Genomic DNA, 27,800 nt, shown 5'->3' on the forward strand with positions numbered 1-27,800 from the left:
TCACTGGCTCCTGCCCCAAGCAAATATGCATCTATTCTAGACTATGATAATGAAGTCACTGTAGGGAATAAATTCCTCCTTCCCACTAATATCAAAATAGAAACAAATTTTCAGTGTGATTCAAATAGTCAATAGAATCAAATCATATGGTAATATGAGTTGCCTAGTTATTATTGGGAGGTCGCATTTACTATGACAACATGCATTTCCCCTCATTTAGTTAGTCCGTCACCCCCATCACCCCCAGGCAGGTCATGCCTCGTGACATCACAAGACATCAGAAATGGAGATCCCTGATGTCATCAATATTAAGCCCATATATGGGAATGCCCATATGTGGAGATCCCTGATGTCATCAATATTGGCCAGAATTTTACATCTGACCTCAAACCCTTAGATCTCCATATATGGAGCTGACCTGTTCTAGCATTCCATATGTTGATCCTTCCCCATCCATCCTTCCTCTTCGGTGTCTCCCATTTGACTGAGAGTCCATTTAAACTCTAGACGTGACTGCCCCAAAGTTATTTTAATAGTGCAGCTGCGTCCGGCAGCCGGCGAAAAGTTCTCAACAGGCCGGGCCCTACCTGTGCCCTGTCTGAAGTGTACAGGGTTTGATGAGGGACCCTCATCAAACCCTGTACACTCAAGACACTGCCCCCGCTGCCACCCTTATCCATATCTGGAGCTGACCTGTTCTGACATTACATATGTTGATCTGACCTCATCAAACCCTGTACACTCAAGACACGCTCCATATATGGCCAGTACAGAATTAATTCCATATGTTGATCTGACCCCCATGCCCTACCATTATACAAAATTGCTCAAAAATGTATTCCTGTTCTGACTGAAATGTAATGTTGTGTATAATGTAATAACCATAACATGACATGTACAGAGCTTAGAAAAATGTATTTATTTGACAATCTTAATTAAGAATAGGCAAGTGGGTAAGGGACTAGGGTCATACATTGCAAATGTAATAATTTTAACAACATACTCTATGGAGAGGGCTCACATGTATAATAATTGCACTTTGTAATCATGGAGACAGTCTGCCATTTAACAGAGCTCAATAGGCTGATAAATAGTCAGCATTATTGAACTAGTGCAGAGACAAAGATCTACTCAGTCATACAGTTCAAGCCATCAAGTCTAATTTTATACTTTCTATACTCCATGTCACTCGACGAAAATAACTGGACTTCAACTGAAAATCAGTAATTTGACACAATGACATCACATTTCCGGCTGAAAATAATGTATTTTCATTGAGCGAGGCTGCGTAGGGCTGGGCAATTAACCGGGAATTTATAGAAACCAGCATTTAGAACTATAAATGGACTTAATAGTGCTCATGTAGGCTAATCAAATAATCAAGAAACAGGTTTTTTAAATATATTTTATTTTATTTCTTAATATATCAACATGAAAACATTCTAATATATTTGTTACAGTATAATCGACTAAATCGACTAGTCTGATTAACCACCCTGTGTTATTAGCGCAAATAGCAGATCCACAAGCTCTCAATGCATCACAATAGGATGTGTTGTGAGCCCTGCTATTTGTCATTAATTAATTGTAATCGAGTTTGAACTAATTGTGACATTGATTTGAAGTTCATATCGCCCAGCCCTAGCGAAGTGGTCATATGACGATTGTACAGATTAGCTGTCAGCCTGTCACGTATATAGCCCTACAAAGAAGGTATTGTCAATGATTGGGAAGGCCTGAGCTCTCCAGTGTGGCACTCCAGTGTGTCAAGGTGTTGTGAGACAGTTTTGGTCACAACGATCCAGTGAAATACATCTGATGAAAGGAAAATAAGACAATATACCTATTGGCCATGCTTTTACCTTCAACAAAAACAAAAAGATACCGGTAATCAAATGAAATGGCAGATCCTGCATGAACTCAATGCCACGGCATTGATTTGAGTATGGATGTGTTACAAATAATATCCTGTGCTGTGCACCACTCCGTCGTTTTAAATTATAAATGGCTTAAATTTGACCATAACTACCTAACTGATCAAACATGACAATCCTGGATGCTCAGCCTCACATGTCACACAAATAACTTAAAACAAGTAAAATATTACAAAGGTCAGCAGCACCTTCTGCAATGGCTAATTTAAGGAACTAGACTGCAGTTTGACTGGTATGCCAGGAATCAGAGAAGCCAACAAAACATAAACAACATGCAACAATGAAGCAAAACAAAATTAAGTTAAATTACTAATAAAATTAAATGTCCTCTAAAGGTAGCTGCATAAAAAGACGTACCGGTATGTCAAAACATATTCACATTTTTCATATTATCTTTTTTTTTAACAATTACGAGACAAAATTCCCATATTTAAGTTAAGTTTCAATTTCATTGAAATGCACAATTGACCATCACTGATTATTGTTTAAAAGATGAGGAATATATATGCCAAACTGCACTCTGTCGAGACGCCAACTCACGCCTTTCACACAAGTAGACCATGTATGGGCTACATACTTGTGTGCAAGCAGAGAATGCCAAGAGGTGCGCACACCACTGGCATCACCGCTTGATAAATTATGATATATTGTGTCACCATCAACAGCCAATAAGAGAGCACCATTCTTGATGACGTAACCAAATGATGCTGGTCCCTAATTGGGCAAGAGAGGACACCGACATACATACTGTACGTACATACATACATACATACCCAGCTGATCGCAGTATACTTTATTAGATATTGAAGCCTGGAGTTCTGTCCATTTCATCCCATAAATGAATGTTTATTATGGCACCCTATGAAGAACTACAGAGGCATTGCCTGCAAATAATCTATAGCCATAGAGTTTCTAAAGACCGAAAACAGCAAAACAAAAAAAGTTTCATACTGATTTGGTGCACAGCACTGGGATTAGGAAATGCAAGCAGGCATACAGTATATGAAAGGTCATCCAAAATATACAAACAAGAATAAAATCTTGAAATAAACCTGTCCCTTGAGTCATGATTAGCATTTACCTTTTCAGGTTTGTAACATACTGTAGAACCAGCTTCTACAAATACATGCACAAATAAAAAAGGATGTCTTATTCTAGGATGGTCTTCCAAAATTGATACTCTTCTGCCCATAAAGTATGCGAAATATTTATCTTTTTCTGTGCTGCAGTACCAGGTCTTATCTGTAGACAGGAAGTTGAATGTGGTTTTGCTGGTGGTGCTCCATTAGTGGAGGTATCCCCATGACTTCGTACCCGCGGCCCAGCATGCGCTCTTTGATGCAAGGAGGGTGGATCTCACTGATCAGGCACTCCAGAGACTGCAAGCTGCTGCTAAGCACTGAGGCATGGCACAGGCTTGTGCTGGGCATCCCACAACAGAGGCTTTGGTCTGTGCTGTAAGCCAGAGGATGAGTAGGCGGGTGGAGCTGGGGCTGCTGATGTGGGTGGTGGTGGTGGTGATTTGGATGAGGCTGTGGGTGGGAAAGCCCTACTACATCTCTAGGCCTTCCCATTGAGTGACTGAGCTCCTGAGAAGTGTAACAGTCACTGACAGGGGTTGCCAACACACTGTTCCATGGAGGAGCAAAGTACTGTCCAACGGAGAACTCCCCATGCATAGCAGCACAGTTCAGAGGGGAGGAGCTGCCTCGCTCCTGCCCAGCCCCGTTGGTGTCTGCACTGAGGGTGTGTGGCCTGTATGATAGCTGTGTGGAGAGGGCCAAAGGGAGGCAGGTTTCAGGAGAGCGGCAAACTGTAGCCTCCGTGCCACTGCGCCTTTGAGCATTGTTGTACATCCTCAGTGTCCCCTGTTGATAGTGTTGTTGTTGCTGTCGTTGCTGCTGAATTTGATGTTGTGGCTTCTGCTGCCACAGTCTGTAGTCTCTTTCATCTAGGTACCGAGCTTTGGCCATATCGGCACTCTGGGTAGGTAGCACTGCACCTGAGAACGCCAGGCTGCTCTGGTGTGGCACTCCCAAAACATAGCCAGGGTCTGAGCAGGCCACAGCTGCTACCGCTTGGAGTGAGGGGCTGGCTTGTGACTCTCTAACTGGCTGCATGGCCTGGCTGTGTGGTACTCGGTTCATCTGTCTCATTAGGCTATGTACCTCTGCTAGCTCAGATTGGGGAGCCAAGCTCTGATCTCCCGAGGTCATGATAGCATTGGAGGAAAGTGTCTCATTAGGGACATCACAGCGCTTACAGGAGCCTATATGATAGGCCTTATGCTCATGTCTGGTAACTGTGTAGCTGTTGTTCAAAGGATTGTTATATGGTGCAGCTGCAGTCTGGGCTGGGGAATGTTTAGTCCTCTTCCCTTCACAATTTTTCACCACACCCTTAACCATCACAGAAGCATTGATAACGGCCAACAAACCTCCTGAGTAGGATTGTAAATAGGGGCTGTAATGTGTGCCTGTGGTGTCTAAGCCATTCACTGTCCTGTTAAGATGTTTGTGCTGGGGTACCCGGATATTGGATGGAAAGATTTTGATGGATAGAGGGCTGCTGGCTGTCTTCTGGGCGAAGGCATCCAATTCGGCAGGAGATGGGTACCGAGAAGTCATGGATTCTGGCTCAGCTGAAACACAAGCAGAGGGAGATCATTATTGCTGGGCTGATAAGTTGACAAAGGTCATTATAATTTAATATAGAGGAGATAGTGAGCCTAACCAAAATTCTGATTTCTGACATTAATTTGTCACAAAAGAATTCAATAGAGGGGTGCTTTACCAACATCACATATGATATAATATGACATCAATTTAACATCACAAAATAGCAGTTTATAAGAATCGTGGTCCCTTATCGGCAGAGGTTTTCCTCTGACATGCATATGCCGATTTGCTCAGTGACAGTTAGTGTTCATTGTTAATGGCATTTAATGTTTGTGTTGGAGACGAAACAAACATTAAACTCTGTCCATTGTCATTTTTTTATGTTTGTCTAGACAAGACAAACATTAAACCTAGCGCCCCTCAATAAATACTACAATAAAACCTTTATCATTGTTATGGAACTTTTTCTATTTTTACCTCCCTCCCTCCCTCCCCTAAATCCTTTTAAGAGAGGAATAGGAGACATCTGAATCTCTTTTAAACTAATTTGGAGGAGGGGGATACCTCTGGCACTGTTTGATCAGTACTTTATGAAATTAATTCAGACTCATTTCAACCCAGAATCTGATTACCCAGGGAAATCAGAGAGGGTAGCAGAGGCAACAAGGGAGGAGCTAATTTTACCATTGGCTCAAGTGGGATTCATTTGGAGATATCAAGCCACTCATCATAGGGCAGCCTAACGCCTGAATTATACTTACAACTTACGTCGTACAACTGTGTATACATTAGGCATAAGTGGAACTTGATGCTGCTAAACGTGAGAAACAATAGCAAATGTTGTCTAAAAGTGGTAATTAACTTTGTATCTCAATGGAATATGTGGAAAAACATTGCAATTCGTTAAATCATGACTGAAGCCATTATGAGCTTGGCTGAAGCAGGCTAATAGTTTTGACTGATCATTTCTTGCATCTGACATGCACTATTATAGAGTACCAAAACGCTGTAGTTCCAATAAGGTTATCCACACATATATTAGTTACATTCACTTCTCAATAACTGAAATCTGCATGATAGACATAATTTAAAGTATTTAAAACGCAATGTACACCCAATTTACACAAAGAAAGAAACTATTTGTAACAAAATAAAAATAAATGTATATGTTGTTTGTTTATACTAGTGTTTCTCAACGGGGCGGTACAGCACCCCCATGTAAGATCTGATATTTGGAACTTGATAAGATGTTTTCTAATTTACATACCGTAAAGAACACAATACAAAATAAAGCTTACATTTTAATTGGGCGTGGGTAACTGGGTAAGGGACGTGGATATTAGATAGGCGGCACTGGCCCAAAAAAGGTTGAGAAACACTGGCTTATACCAAGCTTTCTACATACCAAGTATTCATCAAGTGCAAATACTTTGTGTTCAAACATCAAATCTGAGTTTTGACACTTAATTATTAAATATTAAATATCTTTGGATGCGATAGAACACAAAGCGGAACTCATTCTCAACTGATTTCACAACAGAAAATCGGCTCTTCCTATAACCCCTGATAATGGTCAACATGGCGTCCCGATTCTGGGAATGTCGACTCATATGTGAAGATTAAAAAAAGATATAATTTATATACACAGCTAAAACAGCAGATGTACAAGCTCATACCGTGTTTGATGCGTTGCATTGTAAGCTTGTGGATCTGCTATTATCACTTCGTCGTACGACTAAGTATGAAATACAGCTTAAGTGGTTAATCCTTCTATGAACCTGAATTGACACTAATGTAAAAGCCTGGAGCTTTAGCTGAGGAAGAAGTTGCAACAGACCAGCAGGAGAACTGCTATTGAATGGTGTACGGGAAAGCTGAGGGGACAAACCTAGATTGGATTTAAACACCATTATTCAGGCAATTTCATGGCTGCTTAACTCACAGCGACAAAGGAGAGGCGGAAAAGGCGCTCCATTTAAAAGCAATAAATCACCTGGCAGAAATTACCACCACCCTTCAGAACGACACTTTTATGGAATTCCTGACATGAAAAGCAAAAGTGCCGAAATTAACCTAGATTACACCATAGTCAGCGGAAATCATGGCAATGAAGAGAACAAAGCAGTAATCTGCAATAAAAGGAAAATGTGGTGTGGGAAAAACACAACATTTCGTTTTTAATAACAAAATCCATTTGAAGAGGTACTTCAGCGATGCAGGGGGAGAGCTCAATTGTTGTTCCTGTTTGAAATTGATTTGGGGGTTCATTTCATTTCAGGCCCACAACGAGCCTCCAACTGTGAAAATGATTCAATCTACAAGATCCATCTCATGAAGGAAATAAATTGGGTGTTTAAAATGGAAGAAAGAGGTGAGGTGGAGTGTTCAAGCCATCCAGCCGTCTCCCAGTGGAGAATGAAGAACCGCAGCATGGTGCCAGCAGCATGAGTGAATTCCTCCGAGAAATACAGCACAGCAAAACACTGCTTATTTATGTATCACAATATAGCACTGCCACAGAAAACAAGGGCATCTGGTGTTGTGTAGAACAGATGTCTACACAACCCTAATATACCAACGCAAATGACTGTACAGTCTCACACCTAATCTGCCAATGGAGATAGTGGTGGGAAGGAGGAACAGGAAGAAACCAGTGAATTATTTTAGATAAAGTGTGGTCTACGCCATTTAGCTATCTGTATACACAATTTACAGATGGTGGATTCAATGGTACAGGTCAGGTACAATTGATTATTATAATGTATTTCCATGCTGCACAGCACAACCACAGTAACTTGGTAAATTGCCTAGATTTTCAACTACATCCCAACTCATTAGCCTCTTCTTAAATTTCACTTTTATTTGGGAAATTAAGGCTTTCATGGCCAGAGTGCTTCTGTTTTGTGGCATCATGCATGTAGTAGCAACTAGCAAGACTTGATTTGTCTACTTGATGGGACATACTCTACATACCCATGATACCATCCATCCATCCGTCCATCTATCCATGATACGATCCATCTATCCATCTATAACATACATCCATACATACATGTGAGATATTTGGTTTACAAGACCCCCTAGTCTTAATAAGAGAAGGTGACATCACCCACCTCTACTTCTAAATGGAGTAAAATTAAGATTTCTGCTTCAATACTAACCACCAGCACACACAATCATACATAATCTGCCATGGATCATCTCACCCAATTACCACAGAGAAATAAATACTCTAAAAACTAATCCTGTCATTCGTGCCACCCGTCATTCACTAGAGTTTTAGTGTTTAGCCCTGAGCTGTGAGATTGGCTTGATGTTCCATAAACACTTCAAACAGTTTGAATACTAACTCATCTTCAAAGGGTGTCTCACTCCTTAAATCCAGAGATTACAGTGTCAGTGCCATGGAGACACATCTCAGCTGTACCACCCACTGTGGCTAGCTTAATGTAGCGGTACAGAAATCTAATTGGTTACACTTTCCCCATTTAACAATCACATATTTATCATTTATCAACACACTGGAATACTTTTCGATTTGATTAGAAAAGCCTAATCTCTTCTCAATGTCATGATGAATAAATATAAAGATCGTCGCCATTATATCCTACAGTACCGGTATATAGGATCACTCTGTCAAAACAAATAGATACATTTAATTATTGTATTTTCTGAAAGTCAACGAAAGGACCTGTAAATGACAACACAAAAACTAAGGCAAAGGGGTGCAACTCCCTGCAGTGCCCTGCTCAATTTGTTGTATTTACATGGTTCATTGGTCCATGGTCTCAGAGGTCATCGCTATAGTCTTCATCATTGTTGAGGATTTAAAACACGACACGGCATGCTATAACACGCCGTTCCACATCATTTTTGAGGATTTTTTAAAATTCCGCAATTTTCAATTTCCGCAATTTTCAATTTCCGCAATTTCCGCAATTTCCAATTCCCGCAATTTTCAATTTCCGCAATTTCCAATTTCCGCAATTTCCGCAATTTCTGTCACCAGTTCATATGACACTTTACCACACATAAATAGAGAAACAATTAAGGTGCAGCAGCCACTGTACAATATTATTAGTTATTACATTTAATTTAAGGCAAGTTGTCAGCTCTGTAAGCCAGGAAGAAATGTACTGTGGAAATGGCAAATTCTTGGCTGAAGTCTAACTTCAAATAACTCATAACATAAGGGTGCATAGCACAGCTCGCCAATTAAATTAAATGATGAATGATAATACAAAAGTGAGGAGAATATGATGTCTAGAAGGAGCCCCTGGCCTTTACTTCCAGTGCTAAGATGTATGGACCTTAATAAGCAAAGATACAAATAACAAATACAGTAAATGAAGATAACTGTTGCTGCAATACAACTGCTTTGTTTGGAATATTGATGACAACGTTCTCTATAAAGTCAGGTGTAGGAATTACAGAAAAGAAAAGAAAATGAATGCACCTTTTAAATGTGCAGTCTACACGCACATACATACACACGCACGCACGCACGCACGCGCACGCACGCACGCACGCACGCACGCACGCACACACACACACACACACACACACACACACACACACACACACACACACACACACACACACACACACACACACACACACACACACACACACCAGGTTTGTATTGTTGGGTAAGACAGAGGAGGTAATTAGTATTCTGATCTTAAGCAGTTAATCACCTGTAGGACAGACCACAGTCTCATACTTGAAGTCCTCTCCACAGTCAAATCCATTACTGAATTTACAATAATATTGTAGATTCTATATATTATATAGAATCACTTGTTTAGCAGTCAACCTTGGCTGAGGGCATCATTTTGCACTTACACATTTCATTTCATTGCAATACCCATGGCCTTTTCTCACCCAGATTAACATGTGCCATGTACATGCAGGGTTCATTTCTTTTAAAATGTATCCCAATTTTAGTCCTTAACCCAAGCCTCATTCTTTCATTTAGTAGTCTCCCCCCCCCCCTATTGGCTGGGTCTAAACAACCCATGTGTCTCCTCCAATACTCATGCCATCATCAGCAACTTCTTTCACCGTGAGGACGTAATGCACGCTGAGGAATGCTATTCCTCTCAGCTCTGCTCCGTCATGTCACCAACCCCTAGGAGTTGCTAATGCAGTCCTCCTCGCCTGATTTCCCACCCGCGAACACGGCCATTTGTGCCCGTCCATGACTCCTTTCATGTCCTACCCTCCAGGTAAGACATGAAAGTTGAGGATTGCAGCTTTAAATGAACACTCAACTATGTTCTTCTGATACGAAGGCATGTACTGCACAGTATGTATATTCTCTCTGAAGTATCAGCGTAATGACACTGATGCATGCATGCCTCTAGGTACTTAGATTAATACATTTAAGATTTCAGCTATTTGGCCTTGAATGTTTCTTGGTTGGGAGGGGCCCTCCGGCCCTGAGCAAGAAACCTGCTGCTTAATAACTGTTGTGGCACCATGCTGAGTAAAACTGGCAGGCTTTCACACAAAACACCCAATACTGACTTCTTCTGTCCATGCAGGGAAGAATGTCCTTGGAGAAAGAAGTTTGGGAGTGGGGGCCAATCCCCAATTACACAAGCAGTGCATATGAACAGTTCTCAGAGTACAGATGCAGAATATCTGCATGAAAAATAATAAAATAAATGATATATATATATATATATATATAAAGAAATAGCAGATCTACAAGCTCATAGCGTGCGCTATTTTTGAAAAATCGAAGAATGACTGACATGGAAACGTAGCCTTTTCTGAAAACTGTCAGGATGTAGAAGACATTTTTAGAATCTGATCTCAGGTCAAAATGGGATATATATATATATATATATATATATATATATATAGAGAGAGAGAGAGAGAGAGAGAGAGAGAGAGAGAGAGAGAGAGAGAGAGTATATTATATAGAGAGAGAGAGAGAGAATAATGAATGGCCGTAACACACTGGAGGGATGGAGTACAGCATCTAGCATTCATCATACCATCCATAGATCTATGGTCTTTCATAACCCCTGAATCCACCCCCATGCAATCCCACACAGCGCTTTCTGTCACGGTAAGCTGGCTAATCTTTTTTCCCATGGTCACACTTAAAGCAATTCCCCACAGATTGGAGTGGAGACCTCATTGTTTTGGAGCGGTTTGAGTTAATCACTGATTTATGGGCAAAACAAGCCCCTGAGCCATGGGCTAAAAACAGGAGTTGGACTGGCTCATTGCATTTCCACACCATGACTTCTCTCCTGCCTCAAATTCCTTACACACCCAAAAGACCAGCATGAGGAGACAAGCACAATGACCACTATTTTTGCAATATCCATCCAAAAACATTGTCAAACTTAAATTAAAGCTGCAAGCAGTGATGACCGGGCGCTCGCGTGTCTGTGCATGTTACGGGCAAATATCAACCAATCAGAACTGGAAGCAGAGCTAAGTAACTCTAATGAAGGAGAAGGATTTTCAATTTCAACTGAGACCAGTGAGGTGACTCATGTCTCTGTACAAAAAACTGTTCAAAGGTTATGGCAAAAGATATAGATGTGAAATATTGATCAATCAGAATAGGAGGCATGTTAATGTAACTCCAATAAAGGACAAGGACTTTAAACCGAGTCCAATGAGGTGACCCACAAGTAGCTACAACAAACTGTTCAAATGTGATGGCAAATGATAGAAATTATGACATATCGACCAATCAGAAGAGGGAGAGGTGCTAAGTGACTCCAATCATTGATAAGGAATTTCAATCAAATCAAGAGACTCGGCTCACAAGTTTGTACGACAAACCATTGAAAAATTATGGCAAGTTATAGAAACTATTGACCAATCAGAAGCAGGCAGGGCTAATTGACTCCAATCATGGACGACAAGGAATTTAAATCGAATCAAGTCTGTACGACAAACCGTTGAAAAGTAATAGCGCCCACTGAAAGAGCCATTCTGCCTGTGTGTGCCTTTAACCCGTGGGCGGGTTCACCATGGGGGGTGTGTGTCACAATGAGTGACACACAATGACATAGGGAACACAGGTGCAACAAGCCAGGTTGATGGTTTGGAAGGTATGAGCACAGGCTAGAGATCACACGGTTTTTACCGTCTCATTTTATTTTGCATAAAGAAAACTGCTGTAATACCTAATGTGTTGAATAAATGGGAACCTCACCCTACAGCAGTCAGTGCCTGGACATTATAATTTGAACGCGTCAAAAACGGTTTCTATATACATGCATGTTCCCAGCCGAGTGGCAAAGTTTGTTTGAGCTTGCCACTACACCCACTACTTGGTGTACACTACACTAGCTAAGAGCCATTGATCTGATCACACATGTTTGGAGGGAGATCTTGTAGGGTAAGTAGGCACACGATTTTTGATTTGTGTTCACACATTATTATTGACTGACACCGTCACGCCCCCCACCACACGTATAAAATGCTAAACTGGTAGACAAGACCTCCACCTCATAGACAAGATTTTTCCGTCAGATGAAAAGAAATATCCCTTTCTGGCCAAAAGGTGGTAGGGGGCTCAGAGTGCGTCCATTAAGGAAAGTAGGCTTTCTAATGACGCAACCCATCTTTGTATTGGTGAGTGAGTAGGTAAAATGTTCTTTAGATTTTCACTACAGAGGAGAGGCTGGTCTGCGTTTCATGAGAGAGCTAGAAGCCATCAGTCCCATAGCCTTAATGCAAGGCAGAATTAAGCATTAGGGCTATGTGGACCAGAGCTACTCCAACGTATGGCTTTCAAAATTACGTCATATGGCAGCCAAGTCTATGTACTTTTAATGTTTGTTTACAGCACCTTAAACAAACATTACCAGGCACTTCATTTAAATGTTGAGTGAAAAGTTAAGTCTGTTGGTATTGAAGGTGAACTAAACCTATACTTTTTAGCCTTTATGTTGCATGTTGTGTGTATTTGTTTTTAAGTGTTAATTGTTTAATCCAAATCTGTTTATGTTCATGCTGATTATTTTCTAATTGGATGTTAATTCCTGTCTTTATTTTCCAATCCTACTATATAATAACAAAATCTCAGTCAGCCAGCCAGTCACTGTCTTTTCCACATGCTCAGTGGCTTGAGCAGTTCAGTTAGTGTATTAAGGTGACTTCAGACCAAACAAACTTGTTCAGACTAGTCAAAGACTACTTAAAACTGCCAGATTGCAGCATTTTTTTATCTGCACAAAACTAGTCTGCCAACGAAACATTATTTTCCCCCATGCAAATTGCAGAAAGCAGCCCGCGATGGGAGCTTCTCGTCAGGAGTCTGCTGTCGACAACCTCGCGACGCTTCCAAACTGGCCGACAGCCGACCGTCGGTGCAATGTGGAGGTAGCTTTAGGGTAAGTAGTCGGACAACGTGCTTCCGTCGCTGTCAAAACAGTAGCCATGACCAAAGCACAGAATGCTACTGAGATCTTGGTAGTGTTACTGGTACTGTTCACACCAGTGATATACTCTTATTTTGTTATTTACCACAAGAATATTCCTAATGTTTTATTGTTTTGTGTGGCTCAACTTCACAAGATGGCACTCAATACGTGAAAAGCAAAGTCTCTGTTCCCATGACAACGGTTTCTATGAACACATTAGTTCTCGATAACCCCACTCATTAGAACAATGTAACTAATTGACCCTACCTTCGTTCTGTTGTTAGAGACCATATACTGAGCAGTCAGAACAAGGAGATGTATTGACTTCAATTCAGACTACCAGTGCAAGTGGAATGTTTTTCATTTAATTTGTATAATTTCTTGCAATATCAGCCAATGACGTTCAGCAGTTTAATTTCATCCCTATGTGAAATCCTGACCCAGACAATGTTCCAAGCATTTGGTCTCCATAGTCAAACATTTTGTGCAGTGCGGCTCCTCACCCTGTAGAGGCCTGTGCCCTAACAGAGTTAGTATTGCCATTAAGATGCACTACTAGTGTTTTTCTTCATATTAATGTATCCACATAAAGAGGCGTTAATATTAATGCCCTGGGTTAGCCGGGGCCTGCCAACTGGAGCCTCTGTGGGGAACATAAAAGAGACCGGGGAGGGTGGGGGGCAGAAAGAGACGGAGAGAAAGAGAAGGGTTGTGGGAGAGCGAGAGAGCGACCTCGAGTGCTAGGCTACTTGCTAAACATCCATGAGAGTCCTTTTCAGTTCAGTGGGGTAACTGCTCGACCTGGCAATCCAGTGTAGCCATTAGAGAGATAGAGAGATGTTGGAACAGAGAAAAGACATACAGGATGTACTATAACACCAGAACACTCACTCCCACTAAGCACTTCATTCACTCCGGCCCTTCCGTGAACACATTCAAGTACGTGTACACACACACACACACACACACACACTCACACTCACACTCACACTCACACTCATTCGCCCCTTTTTCTATCCTTCCCTCTCTCCATCTCAGCAATCTTTTCATGGAGGGGGTGTTGGGTTCGCAGAGCTGAGTAGCCTCAGGATTGAGCATTAAGATATGTGTGTTAAGAGGAGATTCAGGCAGATACGTCTTTACACCTTTGTCACTCCTCGTTTGTTTATGTGGACCTTTACTCAGTTCGGGGAAAGTGCTTGTCTCAAAAGAAAGCCTGCAGGAAGCACAGGCCAGTAGCGTGGGAAGAAACCATTCCCAGTCACCACACTCAAGCACAGAGATATACAGTAGTAGTGTTAGGGTTACGTATGCAGAACTTTGCACAATGAAAATACTGGAATCCTATTATTTCTTCCTCAGCACTTGACCCCTAGCGTCCCTCCCTATTGTGGGCATGTCATATAGGCGAACATTCTGTGAAAATAGCAGATCGTCAAGCTCACAACATGTGAGTTGTGAAGTGCTGCGAGTTAGTTAGTAGATTGGTAGTACTTTTTCTCCCATCTGGCAATGTTTGAATTGTCAGGGTGATGCTGGAGGCAAATGGGTGCTGTTTAACTTTTAACACACAGTGGCTGCATAGGAAGCTCAGGGGAGAATGGGCCCTGCAGGTAAACAGGATGAGAAAAGCGCTCCTGGTTCTGCCTAAGGCAAACTAGGCCCCTCTGTTCTAGCGTTTAGTAGACAAGTGCTCCACTGATTCCCAATTAATATTTAATAAAAGAAGAGACAAAAAGGCATTTCCCCCCAGGGTAGAAATGAAGAGATGGGGGTAATGGATGTAGGAAAGTCAACCTCTGAAATTTGAGCACAGCTGAGGATATAAGCCAAGGCAAGATGTTGGTTATTTATCTTCCTGTCACTATTAACCATAAAATGCCAAGAAGATCATAGATGACGTTATGCTAAAAAGTGTTACTCTAGCCTAGGTATTATGATCTTTAATCTACTCTTACCATTCAGGTCCACAAAATATGTCATACTGTTAAGATGTATCAAGTTGCATACCCAAGGAAAAGTACATGATGAAGCTCAACTCAAAATGGCTAATGGGCCTGGCTAACTCAAAATTAATACTTTAATAATATTTAGAATATCACAATGAGAACCACTGGTTTGATATGAAATATCACATTACATAAGAATGATTCATGAACATGGTCCAATATGACTCCATATGTGCACATGTGGTTTTGTATTTCAGTGCAATTGAAAGAAATTGTATTTTTTTCAGGGAGGACAGGGTGTTTATAGAGGTTGATATCAAATGTTCCTAAACATAACTCTCAATATTTTTTGTCTTTTTATATGTATGTCAAAGTGGCTTGGCATTGTTCTCCAAGAAGGAATTACAGCCTGGGTATAGCCAAAGTGCACTGACTAGGCCTGAATCCATTTTTATAGTGTGGCACTGAAGTGCCCTAGTCCTTTAGAACAGAGTTGTATGTAACCTATCTCTATATCTCTGTCCTCACAAAAGTAAACTGATGCGACACGCATTAAAGGCCGTCAGGACTTGTGACTCGCCATCAGGCTGAAAGAGAGCCTATATGCGCCTTAACCACTAGGCCATCGGTGCCCCAGGCAACATTATCAACGTTGGCACAGAAAGCTCATATTAGTATGCTAGCACATCATGGGTGATCAGGTTGTTCAGGATATGCATACCATATCACCATAGCCCAATGTAAAAGGACATTGGTAAAGCAATTCTCCCACTGCAGTACAACCCAAGAAATGTTTGCAATTGCCATGTAAACTATACGTATGTAAGGGATGAAATTTGGCTGATAAATATGAACTATTACAAAAGCTATGTTGTGGTATATACTGTATACCAATTCATAGATTTATGGTAATGAAAGCAAGAAAGTACCCTTAGCGCAAGCCCTGTGTACTTGACAATTTTATACAAATCTTGGAAACAATCGATCATTTGTATGACTGTACTCTTGATTGGCAACAAATTCAACACTTGTCAACCTGAATCATCCATCCAACTGTCTAGCTGGCAACAGTTAAGATATAAGCTGTAATATTGTCTTCACTGACGTTTTCTGTATCATATTTTATCCTGCTGTTGCAAAGAGGTACCGGTACTTTTTGGACAAGAAACTGGGATTATCCCATGACAAACAGACACAGTGAAAACATAATCTCCCTCTCTGCCTTCAGCCTGGCGAAGGAGGTAACAACCACACTGTGTGTGTAGGTTGCTAATAAGTACTCAGGGGGGAAAGGGTGTCTACTGAATAGGTCATGATGTTAGGTGGCATCTATACCTTGTGTCTCTAGTGCAATCACCATCATTAAAATAACCCATACAGACCACGGTCAAATTTACAGCATTATATGCTCCATCCATATTTGATCAATGCAATCCTAATAAAATTAAAGATGCTAAGACAACTAGCAAATTATCAAGCTCACGCAAATATAGACTTAGAAAAAGGCCACCACAGGGTTTTCTACAACAGTCATAATCCAGGTCGAGCTATCAACAGCCAATAAGGGACCACCATTCTTGCCCTGACAAAGGCTGACATACATACATACATACTAGAGACCAGCGGATGGTAAATGGTGCATTTATATAGCGCCTTTATCCAAGGCGCTTTACATAGATGGCGGATTTAGCCGCGGATGCCACGGTTAACCGCAGTTTAGGGTCGGTTTATGGTCAATGGAATATATTATTAATTAATATCGGATAAACCGCGGGTGAAATAATGCTGGAAATAAATTAATGGCATCCATCTATAGGTTTTATAACTTTTAATATTTTCCATCAGGCACAAATTAGATGCCTATATTGGCTAAGGAAGGAGTATGAAATAAACTTACAACTAACTGAAACAGACGGGAAGAATATAAGTTTGGCGTGGGACTCGGTGCCATGGGACTGCATGGGAGCGAGGGCTGGATATATGCCACATGAAAAGACGTTTGTTGCGAACGTGAATGACTGAACGGACGGCAGCCTTGTTGCCATGGAAATGGGAATATACAACCGTAACTTTGGTGAACTGTCGGCAGTGGTGAGTGACACAACTTATAAATAGCCGATCTACAAGCTCACAACGTGTCGCAGCGAGCCAGCGACGCGTTGTGAGCTTGTAGATTGGCTATCCCTGCAGCAGATTTCGGGTGGTTGCGGATATATAAATTGGATTAATTAATTAATGCGGTCGGATAACGGGCGGATTATAAATATGCACACTCGGATTCGGGTGACAAAAAAGCTCATCCGCTGATCTCTAATACATACATACCCAGCCGATCACCAAACATACCTTAGTTACGTCATCAAGAATGGTGGTCCCCTATTGGCCGGTGGACAACACCAACATACGGTGGACAACACCGACATACGCAGCCGATTACAGTACTTGCGCGCTCTGCTTGCGCAAGTAACGAGAATTTTAAAAGCTCATAACACATCGCTGTTTGCTATTCATCACATAAAATATATGCTGTAGATCCTAAATAGTAGCAATTCTAGCAACAGCTATAAATGTCACTGCACAGTGCTGACAGACACTGTCTTGTCTAGGTTATAAAAATCATCTGATATGGCCTCACCTTTGTGAGCACAGGGCTGTGGTGTTTGTACAGGTAGCGACAGTGGTAGAGATGGGACATCCAGGATTTTGGGAGTGCAGACCAGATGCTGGGATGCCAGGTTCTGTTGTCTCTGGATGCATGCCAGCATAGTGGCTCACTGAGGCTCTAGCTGCTGACAGCTTTAGGGAACCTGCTGGGTAAAAGGAAAGAAACTGTTACTTTCCGTCTAGTCTCTCGAGACAGAGTTGTTGGCTCACACAATTTTCAAACGCTTCCACCTTACAGTCTGTACATGGGAAGTGCTGAGAATACGTATAGGAAATACAGTGCATGCCCCCCCTCCCCCACTTCCATTTCGCCTTTGCAGTCACATAAAGTCCTACTGGAACCCAAATTAGTTGAACCCTATCTGCCTTGCTGTTTAGCAGAAATGCAAATTTGAAATATTTTTAGACTAAGATTATTTTGTGGGACTTTTACGAGGCGGATGTGATATTGCAACTCAACCACAAACTAATTTAATGCACAGATGCATTAAAATGATTAAATTATATTCTCTTGAAAAGATCTCTCTTTTACTTAACCACACAAAGAAAGCATTGTGAGCTTGTAGATCATATATTTTCAGTTTCACTATTCATCATACAAGGTCTTAAGTAGATTTTAAACCGCTTACATAAAACTAAGCACCCACTTGCTTATCTTATTAAAAGTAAGGAGCCCTTCCCCCCCCCCCCCCCCCCCCCCCCCCCTGTGAGCTGCTACAAAGTAATTATCATTTAATAGTTTCTATTTCCTCCATATGCTTAGTTGTTATGATGGCAATTTCCCGTTTTCAACCTTGTTCTGTCAGTTTCTGTAACACAGATCATTTACAAGGCCTTCTGTAGCCTACAGTAAGGCTGTGCCCTTCAATCTCTCCCTAGCCTGGAGCGCTGGGCTTCTTAAATTGCTGTATGAATTGATGGCTGTATTGATCAGCAGTGAAAGCCAAAAGTGGCAGGTTCTCTAAAACGGGTTGTGCTATTTGCAGAGTTAAGTATTGTCAGAGGTAATGAGTGGCTATGTCTGACAGAGCTGCGGGCTCTTCTCAGCAGTGCTGAGAGAGACTATCATTCTAAATAGAGAGCTGCGTATTATCTGAACCTGTCATAGATAAGTGCATCTACAACACCCCCTTTGATCATCTGATAGAGTCAGCAATTCTATGTGCTAGCATGGCAAATGTAAAGAACTACCTACAGTAGGGCCATCTCAAACCAGGCATACTGCACCTGATTGATGCCCCTTGTAGATAGACAGCTGCTAACTGCAAACTATGCAAAAATATTACAGCCAAAGCCATACCCATGCTATCAAAAGATGATCTCTTAGGGGGAGCAATTCATACACTTGCATTGAAACAAACTACTTTCATTCTGTTGAAGTAAGCTAATAGGAGCCTGCAGCACACAGCTGCCAGACTGCCATTGCATCTCTCATATTCGTTTTTGTCTGTTTCTACTGTTTTCTTTTCTCCCTCAAGGACCAGAGGGCAGCTTAAGTGAGTCAACCACAGGATAGAGTGCTCAGTGACTAGCTGCAGAAACATGATTACCTCCATGTCAAAAGAATAAAGGAACAGTGTTTTTTTTATTTATTCTCGCTTCCCTTTTTCTTAAGGCTGAGTAGAGTTACACTTAGTTGCATGTGGGTTTTGGCCACCGAAAATAGCCGATCTACAAGCTCACGGCAACACTTGGTGAGCTTGTAGATCGGATATTTTCAGTTCACAACACCAGCACGCAACCAAATATATATCAGGCTTTACGCTTCCACGCCTTCTGCCCCTCAGTGACAAGCTCACTTCAAACTGCTCAGCTTTTCTCATCTGATCACACACATATGGCAACCTAAAAGCCTTGGTATAGTCAGACTTTTGAAAAGCAAACCAATTTCACAACGACCCTTCCATTACCACACAATTTGTCAAAAAGAGGTATGAGCAGAAAAAGCAAAGAGAACAGAGGAAAGTGGAAAGGTATCTCTGGGGAAAAGCATTCAGTATTTTACTGGCAAAGAAATTAGACGAGTCTCAAAATACCTTCCATTACCCTCCAATTTGTTCCTATATGAAAATAAAACAAGGTTGGGACTAATGAAGTATACCATGGGGGTGTCCTGCAGGACGTCTGTACACGTCTTAGGGAGAAACCCCCCTCCCTTTTTTTTCTTTTTTTTTAAAAAATCGGATAGGCACCACAGGTTTTGAAAGAATGAAAGGGCGAAAAAGATTTCACTGAAACCAGAAAAAAACTGGTAGAAAAGTTTATTTTCAATCCCCTGTCATCTAAAGATGTTTTGTGAAAACATATGCCTAATTCATAGGCTACTAGTCACATGACAGTGTGACTAGTTGCTTGCTTGAAAATAGCTTGAAAATCAGTGATTTTCTGTGAACGAGACATGCAACAAAGTACAAATTTGGCTTTGGGCTTACAATTGCCTTTCCTGACTAATGACAAAGGGACCTGCGATCAAAGTAATGTGAGAGAGTAGAATGACAGTATCATCTAAGATCTCTGTGATGCCATATTTGTTGTGCAACACATTTTGTGGAGTGCTGGATGGTGCCCTCCAGGAAATGTGTTGCACAACAAAAGCAAGCTCCATGCCTTATATTCCTTGATGTATGGTACTTTATTATATTATGTCTCTTCCACTGTAATTGGCAAACTGATATCTCAATTCAGCTTGTGATAAGTAACTACAGAAGTAACTACAGACATTTTTCTGCAATGGTAAGAAGATAATATTCTCTGGCAGTCAGTCAGAAGCATAGCTCAATTAAAATTTAAATAAGGCTACTAACACACAAATGTGCCAACTGTTAAGCCATGTTGCATTGTATCTCATTTTGTTGCACTGCCCAAAAAGCCTTCCACATTTCAAACAGCAGCAAATCTTCATTTGCTCCTGATGGGATACAATCTCCATTTGTTCAGCACTTTTCTGTGACCGTTATAAAGCTTTAATTTCCATTTCCTATAAGCTAACATCTGCAAGGTTTCCACAGTCATGGATAATAGGAAAATAGGACAAAGTTTAAGCTGCAAGGACATTCAATCCTTGCCAGTTTGGGGTGACATCAGAGTGGCTGATAAGCAGCGTTATCAAACATGATGTGGTTCACTGAGGGTCTGCCAGAGAGATAAGGACCCTGCACTCTGCAGTCCATCTTTTGTCTCCCAAGGTTTTCTGATAATGACGCTCTGGCAGACAAATTGGCTCTTTCCATCAGTGATAGACTCTGGGGTCTCTGGGAAAATGGCATGAAACGTAAAATGTCTCATTTTTATAACCCATTGTCATCCTTGGGCTCAGGACAGGACTAGGCATGAGGAGATATAACAAGGTCAGTGCAGGAGCAACAAGGGAAGTGATGAAGAGACTAGATGATGGTTGTGATCGTTCAAATAGGCTGGAAACTGATCCTTCCTCTTAAAGACTAACAGAAAGCAGATGGCTACCCCTAAGGACCTTCAGAGAATACCATTGACACAGCTTTTGATAAGACATAAACAACCATATATCTCTTTGAAATACAAAATAAATGGCTTCAGGTAAAAGAAAAAATAAATATTTTTTTAACCCTAGAACACTAAACATAACTTTTCATCACTAAACACAGGTATATTTTACCCAATGTAAAATATATTGAAGTACAGCCATACATGGCAACTTGATGTACTGTAACAATAAAGAGACAATATGACGTAAATGACACATTATGATGAAATTCACCCAACCTGCCTGTAGAAAAAAACAGGGATGTTACTGAGCTTTACAAAAATATAATTGTCCGGGTGAACATTAACCATGTTTAGTGTTCTAGGGTTAAGATTTAATTTCTATTCACTTTAAAATGTCTTGTCCCCTTTCCTTGGCTGACAATCTAGGCTGAAATTGAATCACGTTTCTGAGGAAAATAGTTGGCCATATGCACTAATACCCGGCTAGTGCCTAGTGCAGCACTCTTTCTTCCTCCCAAAATGCAGCAGAGACATATTTAGATAGTGGTAAACATATCAAAGTGGGGCATAAAAATGTGTAAAGCTAAAGCATGACACCCTCCTAAAAGCTCCAAATTACTCATGGGCCTGACCTTCAACAATCTTTCTTCTACCACTAAACAGCCTCATGGCTATGAGCTGGAGTAGCCCAGGAGACAGTGTTTGAAATTATTTGGCACTTACATTTTGTTTGGGTCCTGGAGCAAAACTATATTTGCCCATGTATGCCCTGCCCCTACTGTTTGGTCTTCACTCTTGACTCTTGGGAAGGGGTAGACAGTAGACACGTGTCTGTTCCGATATATTATATGCATGGAGTCACCAGCCACTTCTAGTTAAAGTGACAATGAGGACTTTCAAAGGGAGGGTATAATGCATGCAGAGGAACACGCTATACTTCTTAGTTCCACTCCCTGCTAAACATCACCCCCACCAACCTATAGGATACGCTAGTAACAGAAAATGACTTCCCCAACTGCTTCCCACCCACGAACACCCAATTGTGTTCACTGGAGTGTCCGGCCAAGATGGCACTGTGAAGGATTCAAATCCCAGTCTCCACAGGGGTGGACAGGAAACATACCCCTGTGCCACTCGGGGAAAAAACAAAGCCCCAGTTCCCCCATTATTCTATATAGCATTTTCCTTTAAAAGTTTAGGCCTTCTCGCTGATAATAACCAAAGTCACATTTTTGATGACTTACATGTGCAAGCATGCCAACGATGTGGTCTGTATGAAAATTGAAGCACAAAGGAACGCTACAGGAACACCTTCGTTAATCTGTTATAATGCTAGAGACAAAACAAAACCTGTGATCATCACAGTTAAAGATGATTCTAATTCCAGAGGTGCATTTTGCTGTGAGTTAAGGAAATAAATACATGCATATTGAGCAATAGTAAAAACACAAAGCATTTAATTCACTTTGTGGGGCTAAAATGGGGCAACTATAATTACAATAACGTAACTGCGTACAATTGCATTTTGTGTTATTATTTAAAGTGAACTATTGAGTAATACAGGAGACAAGTGAGTCTGACAGACAGACCTAGAAAGCAGGCAGTGATGCTGGAGATGTTGCGTTCATCTCAACACACTCGCCCACACCAGCTACCCCCACCCTCTCATACATTTTTTATAGATTCTATTACTCTCGGATTAGGATGATAAGAGCCAGCCTGGTTAAATTCTCTATTAGTTTGCATAATTGGTATCAGAGCACCATATAAGAGAGACCCAGATTTCTCTCTTATGTTCTCCCTCTCAGAAAATACAAAGGCACAAAGGTTGAAATGCAGAACATCCAAACATCCTAGAGCCTCTCTGCCCTACACAATAACCACGCTCAAGGCCTGCCACTGATAACAATGAGACTCATTTCCATTGAGATTAGCTCCTGTAAAAGGTATTACAACAGTGTTAAGCAGGGCTTTCTATACAATTCATGCAAATGCCCAAAATACATCAAATAAATACAATGACTGCCTCTAAAGTGTAAACTCCCAGAGACGTAACATTCAAGGTTCGATTTGCAGGGGGATGAGGGTCAAATCCATGCTTCTGCGTTTGATATACCACACATCACGTCTCCTTTGGTCATTCATTTTTATCGAAAGTTTGGATATGCAGTATCACTGAGAAGCTGTTGTGCTACTTTCAGTAAAACAGGTATTTTGAGTAGAGTATCAAAAATGTTTACACATCACACATCCCGTAGACTAGAGCAGAAATAATTAGTGCACAAGATTCAGGAATGCATAACTAACAATGCACTGTCATTGTGTTATTTTTATTTTTTATTTTTTCAGTCTGGAACCTGCCACTAGGCTGTCTTTGTCCTTCCAGTACTAACCACTGACCATGATAATGAGCACTCTGAGTTTTTCATTGAAAGGAATATTGTGCTGTGTGTTGAAAATACTGTCGCTGTTGTCAGTAGTAGAATTCAATTTGTGGCTGTCCCTTTCTTTTGCTCCCTAATCTACTGGAACTGCCTCTATTTGCTCTCATTATTAAGTTAAAAATCTATATTTGGCTTTCTAGTATTTGCTTTAGTATTAAACTGCAATGCAATAACTACTTCCCATTTCCAGAAAGCAAGTTTTTGTTATGCAATAAACTATTAATTAATTCTAAATGGAAGACATTTTAAAATAAGGATTTTTTTCTTTCAATAATGCATACACGTGTATACAGTCGTTCAACAAGTTGCATTACTCTCTAAAGTGTTTATGCTTCACTTTAAACCCTGCAGAAGAATGTGGAGCCATTAACTTGGACCAGCCAGGCACAATCAAGGAGTAGGAGGAGTTGGTCAGGAGTACGGCGACTTGTACTCACTCAAATGTGCCCTTGCACTCAGACAGTGACAACTAACAAGGTAAGATCAACACTGCCTGCTCTGCATGGGTTGATGTCTGACACTCAGTCGGTATTAAGAGGTAAACATGGTCTTATTATCTGATCATTATCATACGTGTGCGAACTAGGGCACCCTGACTAACCTTTGGGTTCATGAGCTGATAGAGAAGCTGTACGTATGTATATTGAGTGTCGCTTGCTACATTCATTAGATTTAGTTTAGGCCTCACTGACTGCTGCCAGTGCAAATAGACTACGGGCAAGTCAGCCAATCAATCAATATAGAATAGATACCTTTTATAAACAGTTAACAGACAGACAGATCCTTTCTGGGAAGCAATTTGATATAATCTAGGTTTGAGGTAGTTATCGAAAACAACATAAATTTGACTGGTATATCTCATAAATGTATCTAAGGTCTGAAATCTATCTTGCTTGTATATTTCACTTTATCAATATCAGGAATATTTGAACGACATGTTTTCTTTCTTTGTATCTCTCTACTTCTTCCCTTTGAAACGGCAAATGATGGGAGCTGCAAACCTGTGATGTGACAATAAACAGAAGAACTATTAGCCACTATACTAACTTCACCAGACCTATAGTACAATGTTTTTAATTGCTCTTAGGCTAAACTATACTACTACTATAACGTATTCCATAAAAGCGAACATAGCTTGCTATAGCTATGTGAACGATTCTCACTATTAACCAACCCTGTCTTTATACACACCCCCACTCGCCAAGCCCTCTCCTCTGTACAAGCAGGGCCGTTCATTATGCTGTTAAGGGTCAATGATTCCTTCAAGTCATTACAAATTTTAATAAAACAGAGAACTCAAGAGGAATGATTGGGGAAATGCTCCCTGCAGAGCTCTTACATGAAGCAAACTTATTTTCCACACTAAAATAACTAAGCTCTCTATGAAGTATTATGGAAAGACCAATGTATTCTCTGAGAAAGGGCTTTGCTCCTAATAAAAATAACCTCCTGTGACTGCGACATTAAGAGCAGATTGCAGATATTGCATTAAATGCAATCAGACAGTGTGTATCTGTATCATTCATGAGAGGTAGACAAGACAGAGCACCATAACATAGATGACATATATAGCCTAGACCTACGGCCTATAATGGCACATTTATGCTCCATCCATAGCATGACGGTGTCGCACGCCAAAGTATGAATTGAGCTTAAATAAGACTGTCTGTACCCCTCTCCAATTGACCTCTATGGTGTAGTCCTTAACCCCCCACCCTTAACCCCCTGTCCCTCTGCCCCCTCATCCTATTAAAATGAAAAGACCAATTAGGCAGATTTCAAAAGATGGCAGGCTGCCTGTAATTACACACGACATGCCTTAGTAGATAAAACTGTGCTTACTATGGGCGCACAGGAGGAACTGCTTAGCAACAAAGTCCTGACATTATCCCTTGGAGGAGAGTTATTGTGGCTCTATCTCTTTCAGAGATCACTTCTGCATTGCATGGCACAATCACTTTTGCATTGAATGGCACAAAACTCACAGTACTAGCTACAGGTTTTGGGGGTACATCTAGGCCGGCTCTAGTTGCATTAAACATGAACTTCCTAGTGGCTAAGTTTAAAATACATAATAGTCATGGCAGGTAGCATAACGAAATATCACTTTGAATTGAGTGAGCCTGCAGAGGCTATATCACAGGCTAGCATCACTAATAACTCAGGTTTGATGGGAGAAGGCAGCCAGATGACAAACCACGTCTACATGGAAATGGAGATAAAGAGCTGATGGAGATCAGTGCCAGTGGGGAAACCCTGGGTAGTGGATACCTATAGGCATACATGACATTTTGTAATTACACCTTATCAACCAGTCTCAAACAAGACTGCATTAGTCTTTGAGACATGGCTCAGATCCACAAAGCACATATCGCACAAACAGCTTGAATATATCAATTGTTGTAATAACTAATAAAAAGGGTAGAGAAAACTAGATTTGTTTTACTGAGTAAATGCCCCCCACTGAGTAATTAATGTTTTGTCAAATACAAGCAGGACGTCTACCATAACTGGCATGGCAGGTGTGTCATTCTCTGTCTGCTATTACAACTCTGGATTGGACACATACCGGTATGTTTGAATTTAGATTAATCAGGCTACATTCAGCAAACGTACGATTCATTCGATATTTTATGCAACCCCATAATACTATGTAAGAGGGGAATACCGTTATTTATATGTTTATGCCCCCTCGTTCCCTGTGTTGTTTATAGTTTGGGTCAGGTAGCCTAATGGCAAATGGGCCTGTGGAGGTGCTTAATGTATTGCAGCCCTTTTCTCCTTTATGGTCAACCTCTGGTGGGAAGCTGTGACATCCCGTCATTCTGTCTAATAAATGATCTGACAGAGACAGGAAAGCATGCAGGATAGAATTTCACACCTGGCCTATAATCTATATGGCCCTCTGCTGCAGCCAACCTTCAACCTCGGCTGCCATCGGTGCAATGAGGTGCGATGATCCCACCTCCGGCTTAGACAATAGAATTGGAAGCTAAGCCTTCGGAGGCAGCTTTGAAGAGCCAATAATATACTTCAAAGCGTTTCCTGTAACCACTGAGATTCTGACACACAAGCCCTCCTTTTATTGCAAGCTGCACCTCGGTCACAAAACCATTCACGTCTCACTAGCCTACTATACAGACAAATGGACTATGTCAGACGTCACCCTTTTGAATCTTTTGCATTAGGTCCGAATCCGATTCAAAACCGGGCAAAGGGTTCAACAGCAAACAACTATTCAACAATGTTGCTAACGTGGAATGATTATGTGGGGGTCCCTTCCCTCTAAATCGAACAAAATCTACCATATAGTGAATAATCATATGCCCAACTATTTTCAGGGCAGACGTTTTAGTGCAACCCAATTGCAAATTTGTTCTAGTCGCTTCTGCAGGCTGGTCCAAATGTCTATTCCCTGGATTGCGTTTATGCGAACCCACAAGAGCGCATTACTACAACAGGACAAAACAAATGTGGGCTAAGGGCGAGACGCTCCTACGACCCATTAGTGCGTACTGGGCTGCTCTGCTCTGACAGACATTAACGCACAAAACTGTAGTAGGCTACATGATCTTTGTAAACATGGGATTCCCCCAAATCAATCTGTCATCTATTGGCATGATGCAGATGCACCTTCATTGGGCTATCATTATTCGAGCACATATAATTATAATGAAATTCAATGGTAATTCACCTGCTATCTCCATGCAGAGCAAACCAAACGATACATTTCTATAATACACTTACCCCTTCTTTTTGCAACACAGACAGACTTGACAATGAAACGTGAAATGCAACTAAGTAGCAAAAAGTAGAACATAAGCAATTTCTTACAGAGTTTTATCTTATCATAAGGCTTGTTTATCTTTGGTTCGCCACGGTTGATTGGTTGTTCTCCTGATCGGAAGGCGTATTTCCTCTGCAAAAGCAACCTCGCCAACGATGATATCCCGATGCTTGATGGAAAGCTCTGTGGAACTATCCATTGATGAGGTCAATTCCATCAAGTGTACTTTGTCGACGTGAATATAAAAAAAGAAAAATAGGCAAATGTTCACAATTATATTTGACGTCCCTCCATCTCTTCTCGGCAGCCGACCACGGACGGTACTCGGTAGGGTATAGCGAGTGTGATGTCGGAGTGGAACTGCTGCGTTCTCTGCGCTGTTGAAACCGGCTTCAGGCCAATCAATCAAGAGTATACTTGCATATTCCCACGACTCGGCCAATCATTTGAGAGGGAAGGCGTCAACCGCGGTGATGCCAATTACGTCGAAGTAAGCACGTTGTTACTTCGCGGAGCATTTTAAAGGAATACTGTAGTTAG

The 27,800-nt window shown here is 41.1% G+C and overlaps 1 protein-coding gene across 2 annotated transcripts; it reads right to left on the bottom strand.

The window, feature by feature from the left end:
* Positions 1–959: 959 nt before the first annotated feature.
* Positions 960–27,578, bottom strand: LOC308310349 (protein FAM222A-like). Of its 2 annotated transcripts, none has more exons than XM_080756675.1 (3): positions 27,308–27,578; positions 17,536–17,707; positions 960–4,575 (listed from the first exon to the last, which is right to left on the bottom strand). In XM_080756675.1, the coding sequence occupies exons 2-3, from the start codon at positions 17,663–17,665 to the stop codon at positions 3,173–3,175; spliced, it is 1,533 nt and encodes a 510-aa protein (XP_080612801.1). In that variant the 5' UTR covers positions 17,666–17,707; positions 27,308–27,578; the 3' UTR covers positions 960–3,172. The 2 variants fall into 2 exon arrangements, with proteins under 2 accessions (XP_080612801.1, XP_080612800.1); XM_080756674.1 differs by having other exon boundaries at positions 17,536–17,710.
* Between the last annotated feature and the right edge of the window lie 222 nt (positions 27,579–27,800).

This window comes from Protomyctophum bolini (assembly GCF_963924005.1).
Source record: "Protomyctophum bolini genome assembly, chromosome: 22".
NCBI lineage: Eukaryota > Metazoa > Chordata > Actinopteri > Myctophiformes > Myctophidae > Protomyctophum > Protomyctophum bolini.